We start from the raw sequence: 15,870 nt of genomic DNA on the forward strand, positions 1-15,870 counted from the left end.
TGCCCAGTCGAACATACATTACCGCTGTAGAGAAGAAAATGCCTGGACATAAGCCTATGAAGGATCGGTTGACACTTGCCCTTTGTGCCAATGCCAGCAGGAACTGCAAAATAAAGCCGTTATTGGTTTACCATTCCGAAAACCCTAGGGCATTTAAAGAACATAGAATTAATAAAGACATGCTGCATGTTTTGTGGCGTGCTAATTCTAAGGCTTGGGTGACTAGGCATATCTTTGTTGAATGGGTAAACCTAGTTTTCGGCCCTGCTGTCAAGAAGTACCTTCAGGAGAGGAATTTGCCTTTGAAGTGCTTGTTTTGTTTGGATGATGCACCCACTCACCCCCCAGGACTCGGAGATGATATCATTGACCAGTGCAAATTCATCAGTGTTGTATCTTCCCCTGAACACCACCCCTATCCTCCAGCCCATGGACCAGCAAGTCATCTCTAATTTTAAGAAGCTCTACACCAAGCACTTATTTAAGCAGTGCTTTAATGTCCCGCAAAGCACCAACTTAACTTTGCGTGAATTTTGGAGGAGCCATTCTAATATCGTGCACTGCTTAAAGATCATAGATCAGGCTTGGGAGGAAGTAACTCGTCAGACACTGAATTCAGCTTGGAAGAAGCTTTGGCCTGATGCTGTTGCTCCCAGAGATATCAAAGGTTTTGGCCCCGAGCCTGAACCTGTGCTTGCCGTCGAGGAAAACGTAGAAGAGATTGTATCCCTTGGCAAGTCCATGGGTCTGGAGGTTGATGAAGATGACATCACCGAACTCGACGATGAGCATGATGAAGACCTCAACACGAGGAACTCGAGGAGCTGCAAGCCATGCAGCATGATGAGTTCCAAGCGCAGTTGAGTGAGTCGGAGGAGATCGAGGAGGTAGGTCACATCTTAGGTTCGACTAAAATAAAACAAATGTTGGCATATCATCAACACGTGGTTGATTTCATCGATAAGCATCACCCACAGAAACTTCAGGTTTGCCGTGTAATTGAGCAGTTCGATGATGTTTGTTTAACTCATTTTAGAAAAATTCTCAAAAGCCGTACCAAGCAACTTTCTCTCGATAGTTTCTTTGAAATATCTACGAAGCGGTCAAGTGATAATGATGAAGAGAAAGAAAGTGAAGCAAAGAAAACTAAGACCAAATCGAGTGAAAGTGATGCAAATTAAAGATAAAAATGAAACAAAAATGTAAAAAAATATAATATATAAAAATAAAAAAAAGATAAGCCAAGATAGGTTTAAGTTCACGTAGTGTGAGTTAGAGTAAGTTAAGGTACGTTATCGCAGTCGCCGTCTCTACCTCCTTGCTGATCTTCCGTCTCCTCTTGCGTAGCAATTCCTACACCTGCGCTGGCCTGTCTCTAAGGTAAAGTGTCAATAAAAACCCCTTTTTTATTTATCATTACTTTATTATTATTCTTTTTTAGATATTTCTGTATTATTCAATTGTATTAATGTTATGTGTAATTATGTGTAGCAATTTATTAAGGAGTTATCATGGGTTTTTGGGCTGAGAAATGAATTAAACAAATTACAGTGTATTCTTACGGGAATATTTGCTCCAACATACGATCATTTTTACATACGAAGCAGTTCCCGGAACGAATTAAGATTGTATGTAGAGGTTCCACTATAGGGTTAAAGTTTGGCTAATAATTGATAATAATAATAATAATAATAATAATAATAATAATAAAAATAATAATAATAATAATAATAATAATAAAAATGATAATAACAATAATAATAATAAAAATAATAATGATAATAATAATACTAATACTAATAATAATAATAATAATAATAATAATAATAATAATAATAATATCTACAGACACAAATGAGCAAGAAGTAGACCAAGATTCTTTATCTAATTCTGGGTTCACTCATTCACGATTTTGCTCCCGATTGCTCCCGAAGACAGGAAAATTGGTAGTTGGAAACCTATAACGATTATCGAAGGTGTAATGGTCGAATATCGAAGGGTTTTTTTTTTGTCACAACGGTGAGGTTGGTACAGATGGCGGGGAGCAGGGCGAGCCTCGTGGTGCACCACGCTAAATGGTCGGGGCAACTGCCATTTGTCGAAATTTTTAACGAACTTCAGCATTTCCTGATCATCGTAACGTGTCTTCGATCATCGAAAAGCATTTAGATCATCATAATCTAGAATATGATAATCAAAATGTGCGCACGAACTTCGGTGAAAAAAATACCCCCGGTGGCAACCTTCCGATGATCGTTGCCATCGTGGGCGGTGCATACATGAACGCTGAGCATAAATACGAGGTGCGTGGATGCCTTTCAACAGTCTGCTTTCAACTCTCGCTTGAGTCAGCACACACGTCTTCTGCGCCCTTTTCATCACCCCACCACCGCTGAAATCATGCACAAGAAGGACATGAAGAAGTTGAGGAAGGCCATGGGAAAGGCTCCTCGCCAACAAAGCCCCTCCCCATTCCTAGCCCAGCAGCCAAGTCCTCCTCTGGGAAACATTGCCACCCACCCGCCCCCCACCAACACCTATTGACGAGGCCTCACCATCATCACCAACACCGAACATCATGGAAGAGGTTCAGGATATGGTGATAAACCTGGAGGAGCATGAGGTCGAAATCTTTGAGCAGTCGCTGACGGAGGTTGATGACGAGGGGGAAGTGGAAGAACAGGAGATCCATCCAGCCGAAAAAAAGGAAGAGGAAGTCTGTACAGATTATTTTGCCTTAGGAAACCGAATGCCGGCTGAGAGACTAGCTGGAGTTCGATGTCCCTTTCCTATACAACAGAGGCCTGCCATACTACAGGAACAAGGCCAAGCAGCAGGTTGTCATGGAGGAGATGGGGAAGAGCCTTGACCCACCAATCACTGGCCTTTAGCTGGAACAGTGTCTGACAACCATCCGGACCCGATTTGACCGCCTCAGAAAGGAGAAGAGCGGACAGGGACCAATGAGGCACACCGAGAGGGAGAAGTGGATCCTCCGGACATTCCACTTCCTAAAGCCCCATATAACTCGAGAGAGGAAGCCCAGGGTCCTAAATTTGCCACAGGTATGTATATGTGATTACGTAATGTCGAGTGCTGTCAGTAATTGAACTTTAACTTCGAAAGTGCACTACATACAAAGAACAATTGATATATTATTTTTAATGGTTATTAGAAAATTTGCTTATTATGACTCTTATTGTTACTGTTATTGTTATCATCAATATTATTAGTATTAACCCTGGATAGGTATTGTTATTTCACCACCTTAAATAGGTATCGTGGGTTGACCTCAATCTGAGGTCCAAAAAAAATTCATAAAAAATTAATATACAAATCAATTCACAACCTTTTAATAGCAAAACCAAATTCAAAGAATATTCTAATCTTCAAAAAGAGTAAATAAAAGCTATGTCGAAAATAAATATTTATTTCAAATAATCTAATAAAATAAGTATACAAAGAAAATTACTTTACAGAAAAAATCACCTAAAATCTAAATATGGAAATAAACTAAAACTATATTAAGCACTTATTCTATGATGATTGAGCTCCATTTGCTGAGATCCAGGTGAAGGGAGTAACCAAAACGGAAGGTTTCCTGAAATGAGAAAAAAAAAGTGTATGTTATTTTGGCTAAAAATATTTATTCTCTTTTCAACATATTTGGGGGGTAGGTAAATGACATAGTTAGTGGCTGAAATTTTTACAGGATATTGTATTATTATCGTACAATAAAAAAGTGTAAAAGAATCTGCACTTGGATATTATTTGATGTTTTATAAAAGGGCAATTTTTTTTTTTTTTTTTTTTTTTTTTGCTGAGTTATATCATGACATTTTTCAAGACAAATCCTTATATCCATTGCTGAGTATGGTATTCATACATGAAAATATCAAATAGTTTATTAAAAAGAGGAATACATTGCGCTATGTAAGCTTGTGTTGGATGTGCTCACAAAAGGGCCGCCAACCACAGCACCTTAGAAGGTCAAATCTGCTACCTGAAATGGAGAAAAGTATGTCAATATCAGTGAGTCATTTACTTATATTATTTTTCGAGGATTTGCAGAAAAAATATTATGGTAGCTAGAATGAAGTTTATAGATTATTTTTCAATTAAAAAAAAATAAAATAATGATCATAATTAAGTTCTCATAAAGGTAAAAACTTACAAAACAGGAGAAATTATAAACTATTTCATAAAAACCTACGGGGTAGAAGACATCCACAAACACTTTACAACAATCCTTTTTTATACACGCCTAAATACTACTGCACATTCGATAATTATATAAAAATTTTATATTATACAACTTACTTTAATTAGGTATTGATGGGTCGAGCTCAACCCAAGGGTATCTCAGAAATAGCACTAGGAAAAGAGCTGGAATGAAATGCGTCCTCACCTGATTGCTGCGCACACCAAACTGAGGTCTCGCAGGTCAATATCACTCACAACCAATACGGATGAAAAATTATGGTAAAAAAAAAAAAACTTGTTTTTTTAACCTCGGGTTATATACGACCCACCACACCTATCAAGGGTTAATGATTTTTTTCAATATTATTATGATTATCATTACTACTCTTATTATTTTCAATATTATGATAATCATTCTTACTGTTATTATTTTTTCCAATATCATCATTATGATTACTAAATATTATTAGCATTATTAATATAATTACATTTATTAATACTGTTATTATTATTTTAATTACTACTTTATTTAATATTCATTTAAAGACAAATAATTTGTTCAGTAATTATTTATGGATATGCAGTCACCAAACACAAGAGGGATATAGAAACCAAAATCCTAAACAATGAAATATATTATAAATTTAATATACATAATATACAATACATATACCTATACATGATATCATGTACTGTCTACATGTCCATCTAATAATTCCTTTTTATAAATCTTCTAGTCTACTGCCTCTACTGCTGCCCTTCCTGACGATTTGGTTGTTGCCATCGTTGGGGCCATTCCCGGTCCCGACCCTGGTGCCATCCCTGGTGACAAACCAGCAATGGAGGAGGAGCCCACCAAGGAGATTGTTGCCACCCCCGGCATTGCCCAGCCCAGGCAGAAGAAACAGAAATCAAGAGCTGCTGGAATAGAAAAAGTAAGTAGCTATTAATTTTCAGTCAAAGTACTTGCATGTCTATAGTAATTATTTATTTTCAGTTAAACTAATTGCAATGCTTACTGGCATGTTTTAAAATTTTTTGATATGTACAGGAGCTATTAATTTTCAGTCAAACTACTTATAGTGTTTACTGACATGTTTTCAAATATGTTTATCTATAGAAGCTATTAATTTTCAGCCAAACGACTTGCAATTATTATGGAATTTTTTAAAAATATGTTCACATTATCTCCTGATGTTTTTATGCCCTTCCCTTCCCATAGTTAATAAAGGATGCGACTTCCGCCCGCAATACCCTGAAGGAAGTAGTGGATTTGGTGAACAGAGACCCAGAGGTGGAGCATTGGAAGACTTTGTTCCAGTGCTATGCTCAAGACGCCGCAGGCTTTGGGGGAGCGTTGAAGCATCTGTTGAAGATGGAGGTGGCGGCAGTCATCAAGAGGTTTTCTGCTGCACAACAGAGGGGTGGGGAGCCTGACGAAACAGATCTCCTGCTCCACACCTTCTACAACTTAAATAAACGACAGTGTGCCACATAGCCTCCCCCACAGCCCGCCACAATGCTAGCCCCACTGCCTCAATCCGTGGACCAAGTGCCTCTCACCATCACCGCCAAACAATATGCCACACTGTCGGAGGTGCTGAGGCCCATGTGCTCCACACCGGCGCTCAGACCACCTGTGCCTGACCTAAATGTCAGCCTTTCCAGAAACAATTTTATGCAGTGGCTGTTCAACCCACCACATGGGCCAAACCCACCGACAAGCAGCTGTGCCATCAACCTCACAACAACACAGTCACTGAAGGATATGTAAAATGTAATGTACTTTTGAGAACATGTGTATTTTTTTTATATTGTAAAATTGTGCCTATTGTTATTTTATTAATAAATATAAGTATAAATGTCACTTGTGCTTTAACTCCAATATATTATAAACCATTTAATGTTATAAGGTACAAAAAATGTATTAAAGATATGAAAATAGTAATATAAACTAGAAGGAAATGAAATAAAATAAGACTTTAAAGAAAAATAATACTAATTGAAAAGGTTACTAATAAGTAATGTACAAAAAAAAATATTAAAGATATGAAAATAGTAATATAAACTAAAAGGAAATAAAATAAAATAAGACTTTAAAGTAAAATAATAAGAATAACGAAGGTTATTAATAATAATATTAACCATAATAATAAGTAGGAGAACAATACTTAAAAGAAGAGAAATACTATTAATACATATTAACTAAATTATAAATATTCCAAACTACAAAACAAACCTGTAGAAACAATAACTTCTATCAAAGTGTTTGTGCCAGTGACAGTGAAATAAGCCCAAAACATATGTTAATGAAGCTTGCATATTTAAATCACAATATCTTTTATATACAATGAAACTTGAAACATCCTTCATGGATTAATTCAATGTCATAGGCATTCACACTAAACGGAAACAGTGAAATGTAATCTTAACTATTAGGAGAGTGATTTGTTCTGCCAAGGCACTGCCCCTTGGGGTGATTTGTAGTACTTCTTCAGGTATTCCCGCTAATTCCTGGCTAACTGGCTGGCCTTGTTCCATGTCATTGGTAGGCCATTTCGTGAGTGACTGGGTCCTTGTAGTCACCCTCCTGATGTCCCAGGACCTGGCGCCTCAAAATGTTGTGTAGAATGCAAGCGGCCATGATAACGGGCTCTATATGGTCTGGTTTGAGGCATATAGAGGTGTGAAAGACTCGAAAGTGGTTGGCCAGAATGCCAAAGGTGTTCTCCACTGTCAGTCTGGCCCTGCTAAGTCTGTAGTTATAGATTCTCTCTTCTCTCGTATGGGCTCTGTTGGGGTATCTCTTCATGAGGTAGGTGCGAATTAAGAATGCATCATCACCAATAAAGAAATACTCTGTAGGTGGCCCTGTTGGATTCTTGGATAACATTTTGAGTTTCGGGAGTTGAACCTCATTTCTGTCCAGAAGACCAGCAAGCTGGGTTTGGGCGAAGACACCACCATCAGATTCGGACCATATGGCACCGACTTCACCGTACATGAGCTTTTATGCTCCATCAACAATGGCAAGCAACACAATTGAATAAAACTTCTTGTAGTTGTAGTAGTAGCTGCCACCTAGTGCTGGGTTGCAAAGACAAATGTGTTTTCCGTCGTGGGCACCAATACAATGTGGCAGGTTCCAGCGTTCTTCGTACCGTTGGGCCATCCGCTCCAACTCCTCTGCTGTTTGTGGCAACTTCAGTTCACTGTCACCATACACACTGATAATTGCCTGACAAGTCTCTGGGACTATCAAGCTGATGGTGTTGTGAGCAACTCTGAATGCATAGCCTAAGGTCTTGTACGAGCTGCCTGTAGCTAGGAACCGTAGGGTCACTGCAACAATAAGGCCAGGGGGAATAGGTGTACGCCACCAGGTAGTCTTCTGAATGAGGGGTGTTGTAAGTTCCACTATCTCGTTGAACAACGTCTGGTTCATCCTTGTAAAATTTTTGAAGAGTTCTGGACACTCATCGGCCAACTCTCCCATTAGGTTGTCATAATGGCCCTGCTCTATTCTTCTCTGCAAGTACGCCCACACCCATACTGTCCTAGGGGCACTCTGCTGTTGTTCCTCTTCTTGCTGTAGTGCCTGGCCGAATCCCAAGTTTTCTATAGCCTCCAAGTAATTATGAATTATTGTCAGTAAATTCTCGTTCTGAAGGATTGCAGGATTCATGAAAAATTATTTGATGACAGCCAAAGACTCTTCCATAGTTCTCAAAAGGGCATCCATGTTGAGAGAGTTGTTGTTGCAACGAGAGATGAACAATGAATGAGTGCTGTGCTGAGGGGCACTGCCCTTATATGAAGCCATCATTGTTCCCGACGTTGGTGCTGTGATTTAGACCGTCGAAGCCAACCCCGGATGATTCTTGTACGCCTGCAAAAAATCAAATCGCTTCTTACGATGATCGTGCAACTTCCTAAATATCGTTAAGGGGGCGTGGCCTAATTTCCCTAGAACACATCCGATCATCGTAAACCTTTACAATCCTGGAAACATAATTGTAATACTGATTCGACAGTTGTAATACAGTCGTAGCGTGGTCCCGATGATTCCAGATTCCTGTGGCTTCGATCTTCGGCCTGGGCCCTCCAATCGCACGTAAGCGAGGAAAATCGGCAATTTTTTTACGATGGAAAAAAAATCAGCAACGGGAGCCATAATCGGGAATGTGTGAATCAAGCTTAAGTTATGAAACAAAAACTAAATGGTAAAGTGTGCGGCCAAGGGGAACTAAACACGTTGGAGCTATAGGCCTACTTTATTGGAGAACGGAAAAATATCCATTAGGTTAATGGGGAAAAGGCCAAAGTTTATTCCTCCCTTAATGAAGAGAGATAATTTCTATTTCGAACTCTTGGGGAAAAATGCAAATGAAACCTAGGAATCTTTTTATTCTGTACAGGAACCTTTTTAACATTTCTATTTTGGACACGATTCAGACGATAGTCCAAACTAGGCGAGGGAAGCTTTTGTTAATTTGAATTGAAGTGAGGCTTTTCTATTTCTACTTGCTAAAGTTGATTGAAGGGCAAATGCCAGAAAGCAGGTTATTTGGCGAGATAGGTGAAGGATGATATGGAGATATATGGATTGGAGAGGCCGCATCAGGTAACCGACCCCTTAACATGAGGATAATGGTGTGAAAGAAGAGGCTGATGAAAGTCTATTTTAACGTTATTACTGATCTTAACATATTCTATATTCATTGTTTATATAGTTTATTTATTTCCTTATTTCCTTTTCTTTTTCTAGCAATCTGCGAACACAACTGATCAGTGAAATTGGCCTGTAATTGTTTGGATTCTTAGGATCTTTTCCTGGTTTAGTTATTGTTATTACTATTTTCTGTTTCCATGCATTTGGAAGTAGATGTTTGTTCCAAAGTAAATTGCCAAATTCTCGTAGATAGGCCTTTGCCAAAGGGGCCTAGATTTCTTATCATATCAAAATTTACATTATCTTTACTAGGGACTGTTGAATTTCCTCGCTTTTGTTAAACATAAGTAATAAAGGTTTTCACTGAAACATTTTCATAAGTTCTTGAGCTATACAAAAAATGAAAATCTTCTTCATCTTCTTCTTTTTCTATATCTTTTCCAACTTCTATGTGGGGTCGATGTTTCTGGTCAGCTTTCTCCATCAACATCTGTCCCACATCTCATCACCGGTTAATCCCTTTGATCGAAGGTCATCCTTGATACAGTCCACCCACCTTCGCTTTGGTCTCCCTCTCCTTCTCATTCCCTGTATCTCCATTTCCATCACTCTCCTCCTAATATACTGATTATACTCACTGACCATAGTTGTTTTGGCTAATTTTCCATGGCCGGATGCCTTTCCTGCCGCCAACCCTCCCCATTTACCCGTGCTTGGGACCGGCACCAAGTTGAGGCCGGCTTGCCCCCCTCAGTGGCTGGGTTATACAAAAAGTGAAAATAATCAATATAAACATTTGGCTCAGGTATTCAGATTATTATGGCTACTCATGCTGTGAATATTTCGTCCAATGAAATTTCATATTGCTTTATGATTAAAGTTAAGTGAAAGGTTGAAAAAAGCAAATCAGATAATCGCTAGGTTAAGTAAAATTCGGAAGTAAAATCGCCTGAAATTACATATAAAAATCACATTATATATATCAGTTTAGTGTGATTGGTGTTATTCTATGGACATGAGTCGTGTTTTAACAATGAAACAATTTCCAATAGATTTGCTAGATTTGAGAACAAAGCACTCAGAAGAATATTGGGAGTTGAATGGCAGGACAGGATTATAAATGAAACTATTAGAGAGATTATTGGAGTACCATATGTAGATGAGATCATGATGAGGGGTAGATGGAGATGGTTCGGGCATGTTCTTCGCACTCCCTAAGAGTGCTTAGTACAACAAACGTTCAGCTGACCTCCACAAGGCACTAGAAGAGTTAGAAGATCCAGACCTACTGTAGATGGCTGAAGACTTTGAAGCGCTAAGTGGGAGATGATGAATTAAGAAATTAAATTAAAAGCTCCAGATAGAGTCGACTAGCGAAATTTAACCGAGGCCCATTGCAACAATATACGTAGGAGATCATGATGATGATATGTATCATGTACCCAATATAACCAATTCTAACTATAATTCATAGTTAGTTCTTTGCCTAGGTTATGACCAATTCTAACTACAATTGAGATTTGGTTATAACCTTGGCCAAAAACGGATTCTGAATTGTAGGTTGAATTGGTTATAATTTTAGAAAAGAACGAAGTCTGAATTGTATGTAGAATTGGTTATAACCATAGCAGAGAACAAATTCTTACTTTTAGGTAGAAGAAGTTATATCTTTGGCAAAGAAAGAACCCTGAGTTGTAGGTAGAATTGGTTATAACCCAAGCAAAGTACGAACTCTGAATTGTTGGTAAAAGTGGTTATAACCTTGGTAAAAAAAATGAACTCTTAATTGTATGTAGAATTTGTTAAATCTTTGGCAGAGATTGAATTCTGAATTGCAAATAAAAGTGGTTATAAGTGTGGCAAAGAACTAACCCCGCATTGTCGGTGAAAGATGTTATAACCATGGCAGAAAACGAACTATGAAATGTATGTAGAAGTGGTTATAACCTTAACAGAGAACAAACTCTGAATTGTAGATAAAAGTGAATATAACCTTACCAGAGAACGAACTATAGGTTGAGGGTAGAATTGCTTATAACCATGGCAGAAACAAACTCTGAATTTTAAGTAGAAATTGTTATAACCTCGGCAAAAAACGAAATCTGAATTGTAGGTAAAGAATTAACTCTGGTTTGTGGGGAGAAAGGATTAAAACCTTGGCAGAGAACGAACTCTAAATTTTAGGTAGAGTTGGTTATAACCTTGGCTAAGAACGAACTCTGAATTGTAGGTGAAAATGGATATAACCATGGCGGTGAACGAAATCTGAATTACAGTTAAAAGTTTTTATTACATTAGCTATGAGCAACTCAAAATTGCATGTAAAGATGGATATAACCTTGACATAGAACAAACTCTGAATTGTAGGTAGAAGGGATTAAAACCTTAGTAAAGAACAAGTTCTGAATAGTAGATAGAATTGATTATAACATTGGAATATAACGAACACTGAAATGCAGGGAGAAGTTGTTATAACCATGGCCAAGAATGAATTCTGAATAGTAAGTAGAAGTGGTTATAATCTTGCCATAGAACTAACTTTGAATTAATGGTAGAATTGGTTATAACCTTGGCAAACAACGAATCTAAATTTTATGTAGAAGTGGTTATAACCCTGGCAAGAAATAAACTCTGAATTGTTGTTAGATCTCGTTATAACCTTGGCAGAGAATAAACTGAATTTTAGGTGAATGTTGTTATAACGTTGGCAGAAAACAAAATGTACATATTAGGTGGGAGTGGTTATAACCTTTGCGAAGAACAAACTCTGAATTGTAAGTAGAATTGCTTCTAACCTTAGCAGAGAATAAAATCTAAATTTTAGGTACGAGTAGAAATTGTAATAACCTCCGAGTTGTAGGTAGAAATGGTCATAGCTTCGGCAAAAAAGGAAATCTAAATTGTAGATAGAAGTGTTTATAACCTTATCAGAGAGCAAACTCTGAATTTTAGGTACGAGTAGAATTCATTATCACCTTGGCCGAGATTAACTTTAAAATGTAGCGATAAGTAGATATAACCTTGGCAAAAAACGAACAAACTCAAAATTGCAGGTAGAATTGGCCATAACCTTAGCAAAGAATGAAGTCTGAATAGTAAGTAGAATTAGGTATTACCATAGCAGAGAACGAACTCTGAACTGTAGGTAGAAGTGGTTAAAACCATAGCAGAGAACAAACTATGAATTGCAGGTAAAAGTAATTATAACCTTAGCAGTGAACGAACTCTGAATTGTATGTAGATGTTCTTTTAATCTAAGCAGAAAATAAACTCTGTATTATAGGAATTAGTTATAACCTTGGCAAAGAATGAGCTCTGAATTGCCGGTAATAGTGATTATAACCGTAGCATTGAACGAACTCTGAATTGAAGGTAGAATTGGTTATAACCTTGGCAGAGAAAAACTCTGAATCATATGTAAATGTGATGAAAACCTATCCTAAGAATGAACTCTGAATTGTAAGTAGAAGTAGTTATAACCGTACCAGAGAATGACCTAGGAAAATTGGGTGGAATTGGTTATAACCTTAGCAAAGAATGAAATCTGAATTGTAGGTACGAGTAGAATGGGTTATAACCTTGGCCGAGACAAATTCAAAAATTATAAGTAGAATTACTTATAACTTTAGCAAAGATCGAACTCTAAATTGTAGGTTGAATAGGTTGCTACCTTAACAAAGAACGAACTCTAAGTTTTACGTGGAAGTGGTTATATCCATTTCAAAGTATAAGCAAACTCTAAATTATAAGAAGAAAAGGTTATAACCTTGGCAAAGAACGAACTCTGAATTATAGGTAGAAGTGGTTATAACCCTGTCAGAGAACAAACTATGAATTGTAGGTAGAACTGGTTATAACCTTAGCAAAAAACGAACCTTGAATTGTAGGTAGAAGCGGTTATAACCCTTGCTGAGAACAAACTCTGAATTGTAGCTAGAAGTGGTTATAACCTTAGCATAGAACAAACTCTAAGTTCCAGATATAATTGCTTATAACCCTGGCAAAGATAGAACTCTAACCTTAGCAAAGAACGAACTCTCAGTGGTAGGTAATATTGTGAATAGCTTTGGCAAACAATGAACTCTAAATTGTACATAGAAGTGGTTATGGCCATTTCAAGTTATGAACTCTGAATTGTCGGTAGATGTTGGTTAACCGCAGCAAAATACGAACTCTGAATTGTGAGTAAAAGAGAACGAACTCTGAACAGAAGGTAGAATTTGTTATAACCTTGGCAAAAAACAAAACCTAAATTTTATGTAGTAGTGGTTATAATCTTAGGAAAGCATGATCTCTGAATTGTAAGTAGATGTGAGTATAGCCTTAGCCGAGAACAAACTATGAATTGAAGGTCGAAGTGGTTATACAGTAGAATAAGAACAAACTTTGCATTGTAGGTAGAAGTGGTTACAACCCTGGAAGTGAATCACTGAATTGTAGGTAGAATTGGTTATAACCTTAGTACAGAGCAAACCGTAAATATTAGGTAGAACTGCTTATAACCTTGGTGAAGAACGAACTTGAAATTGTAGGTATAAAGGGTTATAACCCTGGCAGAGAACAAATTATGAATAGAAGGTTGAATTTGTTGTAACCCTGGCAAAGAACAAATTCTAAATTGTATGTAGAAGCAGTTATAACCTTAAGAAAGCATTGTCTCTGAATTGCAAGTAGATGTGGTTATAGCCTTAGCCGAGAACAAACTATGAATTAAAGGTAGAAGTGCTTATACCTTTGGATAAGAGCGAACTTTGATTTGTAGGTGGAAGGGGTCATAGCCTTAGCAAAAAAGGAACTTGAAGTTGCAGGTAGAATTGATGATAACCTTAGTATAGAATGATCTCTGAATTGTAGGTAGAAGTGGCTATATCCTTAGTAGAGAACGAAAAATGAATTGTAGTAGGAGTGGTCATAACCTTGGATAAGAACGAACTCTGAATTGTAGGTAGAAGTGGTTATAGCCTTAGCAGAAAATGAATCAAGAATTGTAAGTGGAAGGGGCTATAATCATAGAAAATAAAGAACTTAAACTTTTAGGTACAACTGGTTATAACCCTGGCAAGGAACAAACTCTGGATTGTAAGTAGAAGTGGTTAAAACCTTATCAGAGAACAAACTCTTTAATTGTAAGAGAAAATGGCTATAATCTTGGCAAATAACGAACTCTGAATTGTAGGTTATAAGTGATTGTAACCTTAGCAAATGACGAACTCTGAATTATAGGTACTTTTGGTTTTATCTCTAAGTTGATAGAATTGTGTATAACCTTGGCAGAGTAGGAACTCTGAATTGTAGGTAGAAGTGGTTATAACCTAAGAAGAGAGTGAAGTATGATTTTTAGGTCGATATGGCTATAACATTGGCGAAGAACAAAGTCTGAATTGCAGGTAAAAGTGGTTATAACCTAGGCAAAGAACCATCTCTGAATTGTAGGTATAATTGGTTATAACCTTCGTAAAGAAAAAAGTTAGAGTATTGGGTAAAAGAGGTTTTAAACTTATCAGAGAGCGACCTCTGAATTGCATGTCGAATTGGTTATATCTCTGGCATAAAACAACCTCTGAATAGTGATTATGAGCTTAGCAAAGAACAAACTCTGATTTGTAGGTAAAATTGGTTATAATTTTGGCAAAGAACAAACTCTGAATTGTAAGTAGAAGTGGTTATAACCCTGACAGAGAATGAACTCGGCATTGTAGGTAAAATTGATTATAACCTTAGCAGAGAACAAGCTGCAAGTTGTAGATATAATTGGTTATAACATTAGCAGAGAACAAGCTGTAAGTTGTAGATATAATTGGTTATAACCTTAGCAGAGAACAAGCTGTAAGTTGCAGATATAATTGGTTATAACCTTAGCAGAAAACAAGCTGTGAGTTGTAGATATAATTGGTTATAACCTTAGCAGAGAACAAGCTGTAAGTTGTAGATATATTTGGTTATAACCTTAGCAAAGAACAAACTTTGAATTTTAGGGACGAGTATAACCAAGTCATAAAACGAAATCTGAGTATATATAAGATGTACCTTAGCCATTATTGAACTTTGAATTTTAGGTATGAGTAGAGTTGGTTAATACCTCGGCAATGAACGAACTCTAAATTGTAAGTAGAATTAGATATAGCCTTAGCAGAGAATGAACTCTGAGTTCTAGGTAGAATTGGTCATAACCTTGGCCAAAAACACACTTTGAATTGCAGGTAAAAGTGGTTATATCTTTAGCAGAGAGCAAACTCTGAATTGACAGTAGAATTGGATATAACCTTGGCAAACGCCGAACTTTGAATTATAGTTAGAAGTGATTATAACCCTTGCAGAGAATGAACTCGGAGTTGTTGGTAAAATGTGGATATAACCTTGGTAGAAAATGAACTCTGAATTTTAGGTGGGAATAGTTAAAACCTTGGAAAAGGGTTAACTCAGATTTTTAGGTAGATGAGGTTTTAATCTTAGTAGAGAACGAAACCTGAATTTTAGGTTTGAGTAGAAACTGTTATAATCTCTGAATTGTATGCAAAAATGGGTATAACCCTGTCAGAGAATAACCTCTGAAAAGATGGAGAAAGTATTGTAATTTCCCAAAGAACGAACTGCAGGTAGAAGTGGTTAGAATTTTAGTAGAGAACAAACTCTGAATTGTAGGTAGAATTGGTTATAACCTTCGCAGAGAAGGTACTCTGAATTGTACGTAAAAGTGGTTATAGCCTTGTAATAGAACAAACTCTGAATTGTAGGTAGAATTTGTTATTACATGGGCAGAAGATGATCTATGATCATTAGGTAGAATTGTTTAATACATTGGCACAAAACGAACTCTGAATTGTGAGTAAAACTGGTCACACTTTTGGCATTGAAAGAACTCTAAATTTTAGTTAAAAATAGTTATAACCTTAGTAGGGAAATAACTCTGAATTGTAGGTGTGCAGTGGTTATCATCTTATCAGAGAATGAACATTAAAGTTTATTATATTGGTGGAGCTTCAGAAGTTCAAACT

General features: G+C 37.0%; 3 protein-coding genes across 3 annotated transcripts; 1 reads left to right on the forward strand and 2 right to left on the reverse strand.

Annotated features, from left to right (window-relative positions):
* The first annotated feature begins 4,353 nt into the window (after window positions 1-4,353).
* On the forward strand, window positions 4,354-5,943 carry LOC137658256 (uncharacterized). Its single transcript, XM_068392930.1, has 3 exons — window positions 4,354-4,482; window positions 4,941-5,138; window positions 5,426-5,943. Exons 1-3 carry the CDS (start codon window positions 4,480-4,482, stop codon window positions 5,699-5,701), a joined length of 477 nt encoding a protein of 158 aa, XP_068249031.1. The 5' UTR covers window positions 4,354-4,479; the 3' UTR covers window positions 5,702-5,943.
* Window positions 5,944-6,745: 802 nt separating this feature from the next.
* LOC137659029 (putative nuclease HARBI1) lies at window positions 6,746-7,207 on the reverse strand. The gene has a single exon (XM_068394124.1). It carries the CDS (start codon window positions 7,205-7,207, stop codon window positions 6,746-6,748), a length of 462 nt encoding a protein of 153 aa, XP_068250225.1.
* A 6-nt stretch (window positions 7,208-7,213) lies between these two features.
* Window positions 7,214-7,888, reverse strand: LOC137659030 (uncharacterized). Its single transcript, XM_068394125.1, has one exon. The coding sequence runs from the start codon at window positions 7,886-7,888 to the stop codon at window positions 7,214-7,216; it is 675 nt and encodes a 224-aa protein (XP_068250226.1).
* Window positions 7,889-15,870: the final 7,982 nt, after the last annotated feature.

The sequence above is a fragment of the Palaemon carinicauda genome, chromosome 19 (assembly GCF_036898095.1).
Source record: "Palaemon carinicauda isolate YSFRI2023 chromosome 19, ASM3689809v2, whole genome shotgun sequence".
Taxonomy (NCBI): Eukaryota; Metazoa; Arthropoda; class Malacostraca; order Decapoda; family Palaemonidae; genus Palaemon; species Palaemon carinicauda.

What these genes read in the sequence shown, in the direction of transcription:
- LOC137659030 (XM_068394125.1), bottom strand. Translation starts at nt 7,888, where the DNA reads ATGAATCCTGCAATCCTTCAGAACGAGAATTTACTGACAATAATTCAT.
- LOC137659029 (XM_068394124.1), bottom strand. Translation starts at nt 7,207, where the DNA reads ATGTACGGTGAAGTCGGTGCCATATGGTCCGAATCTGATGGTGGTGTC.
- LOC137658256 (XM_068392930.1), top strand. An exon ending in GAGCTGCTGGAATAGAAAAA is followed by an intron (nt 5,139 to 5,425) that starts GTAAGTAGCTAT and finishes CCCTTCCCATAG; the next exon opens with TTAATAAAGGATGCGACTTC.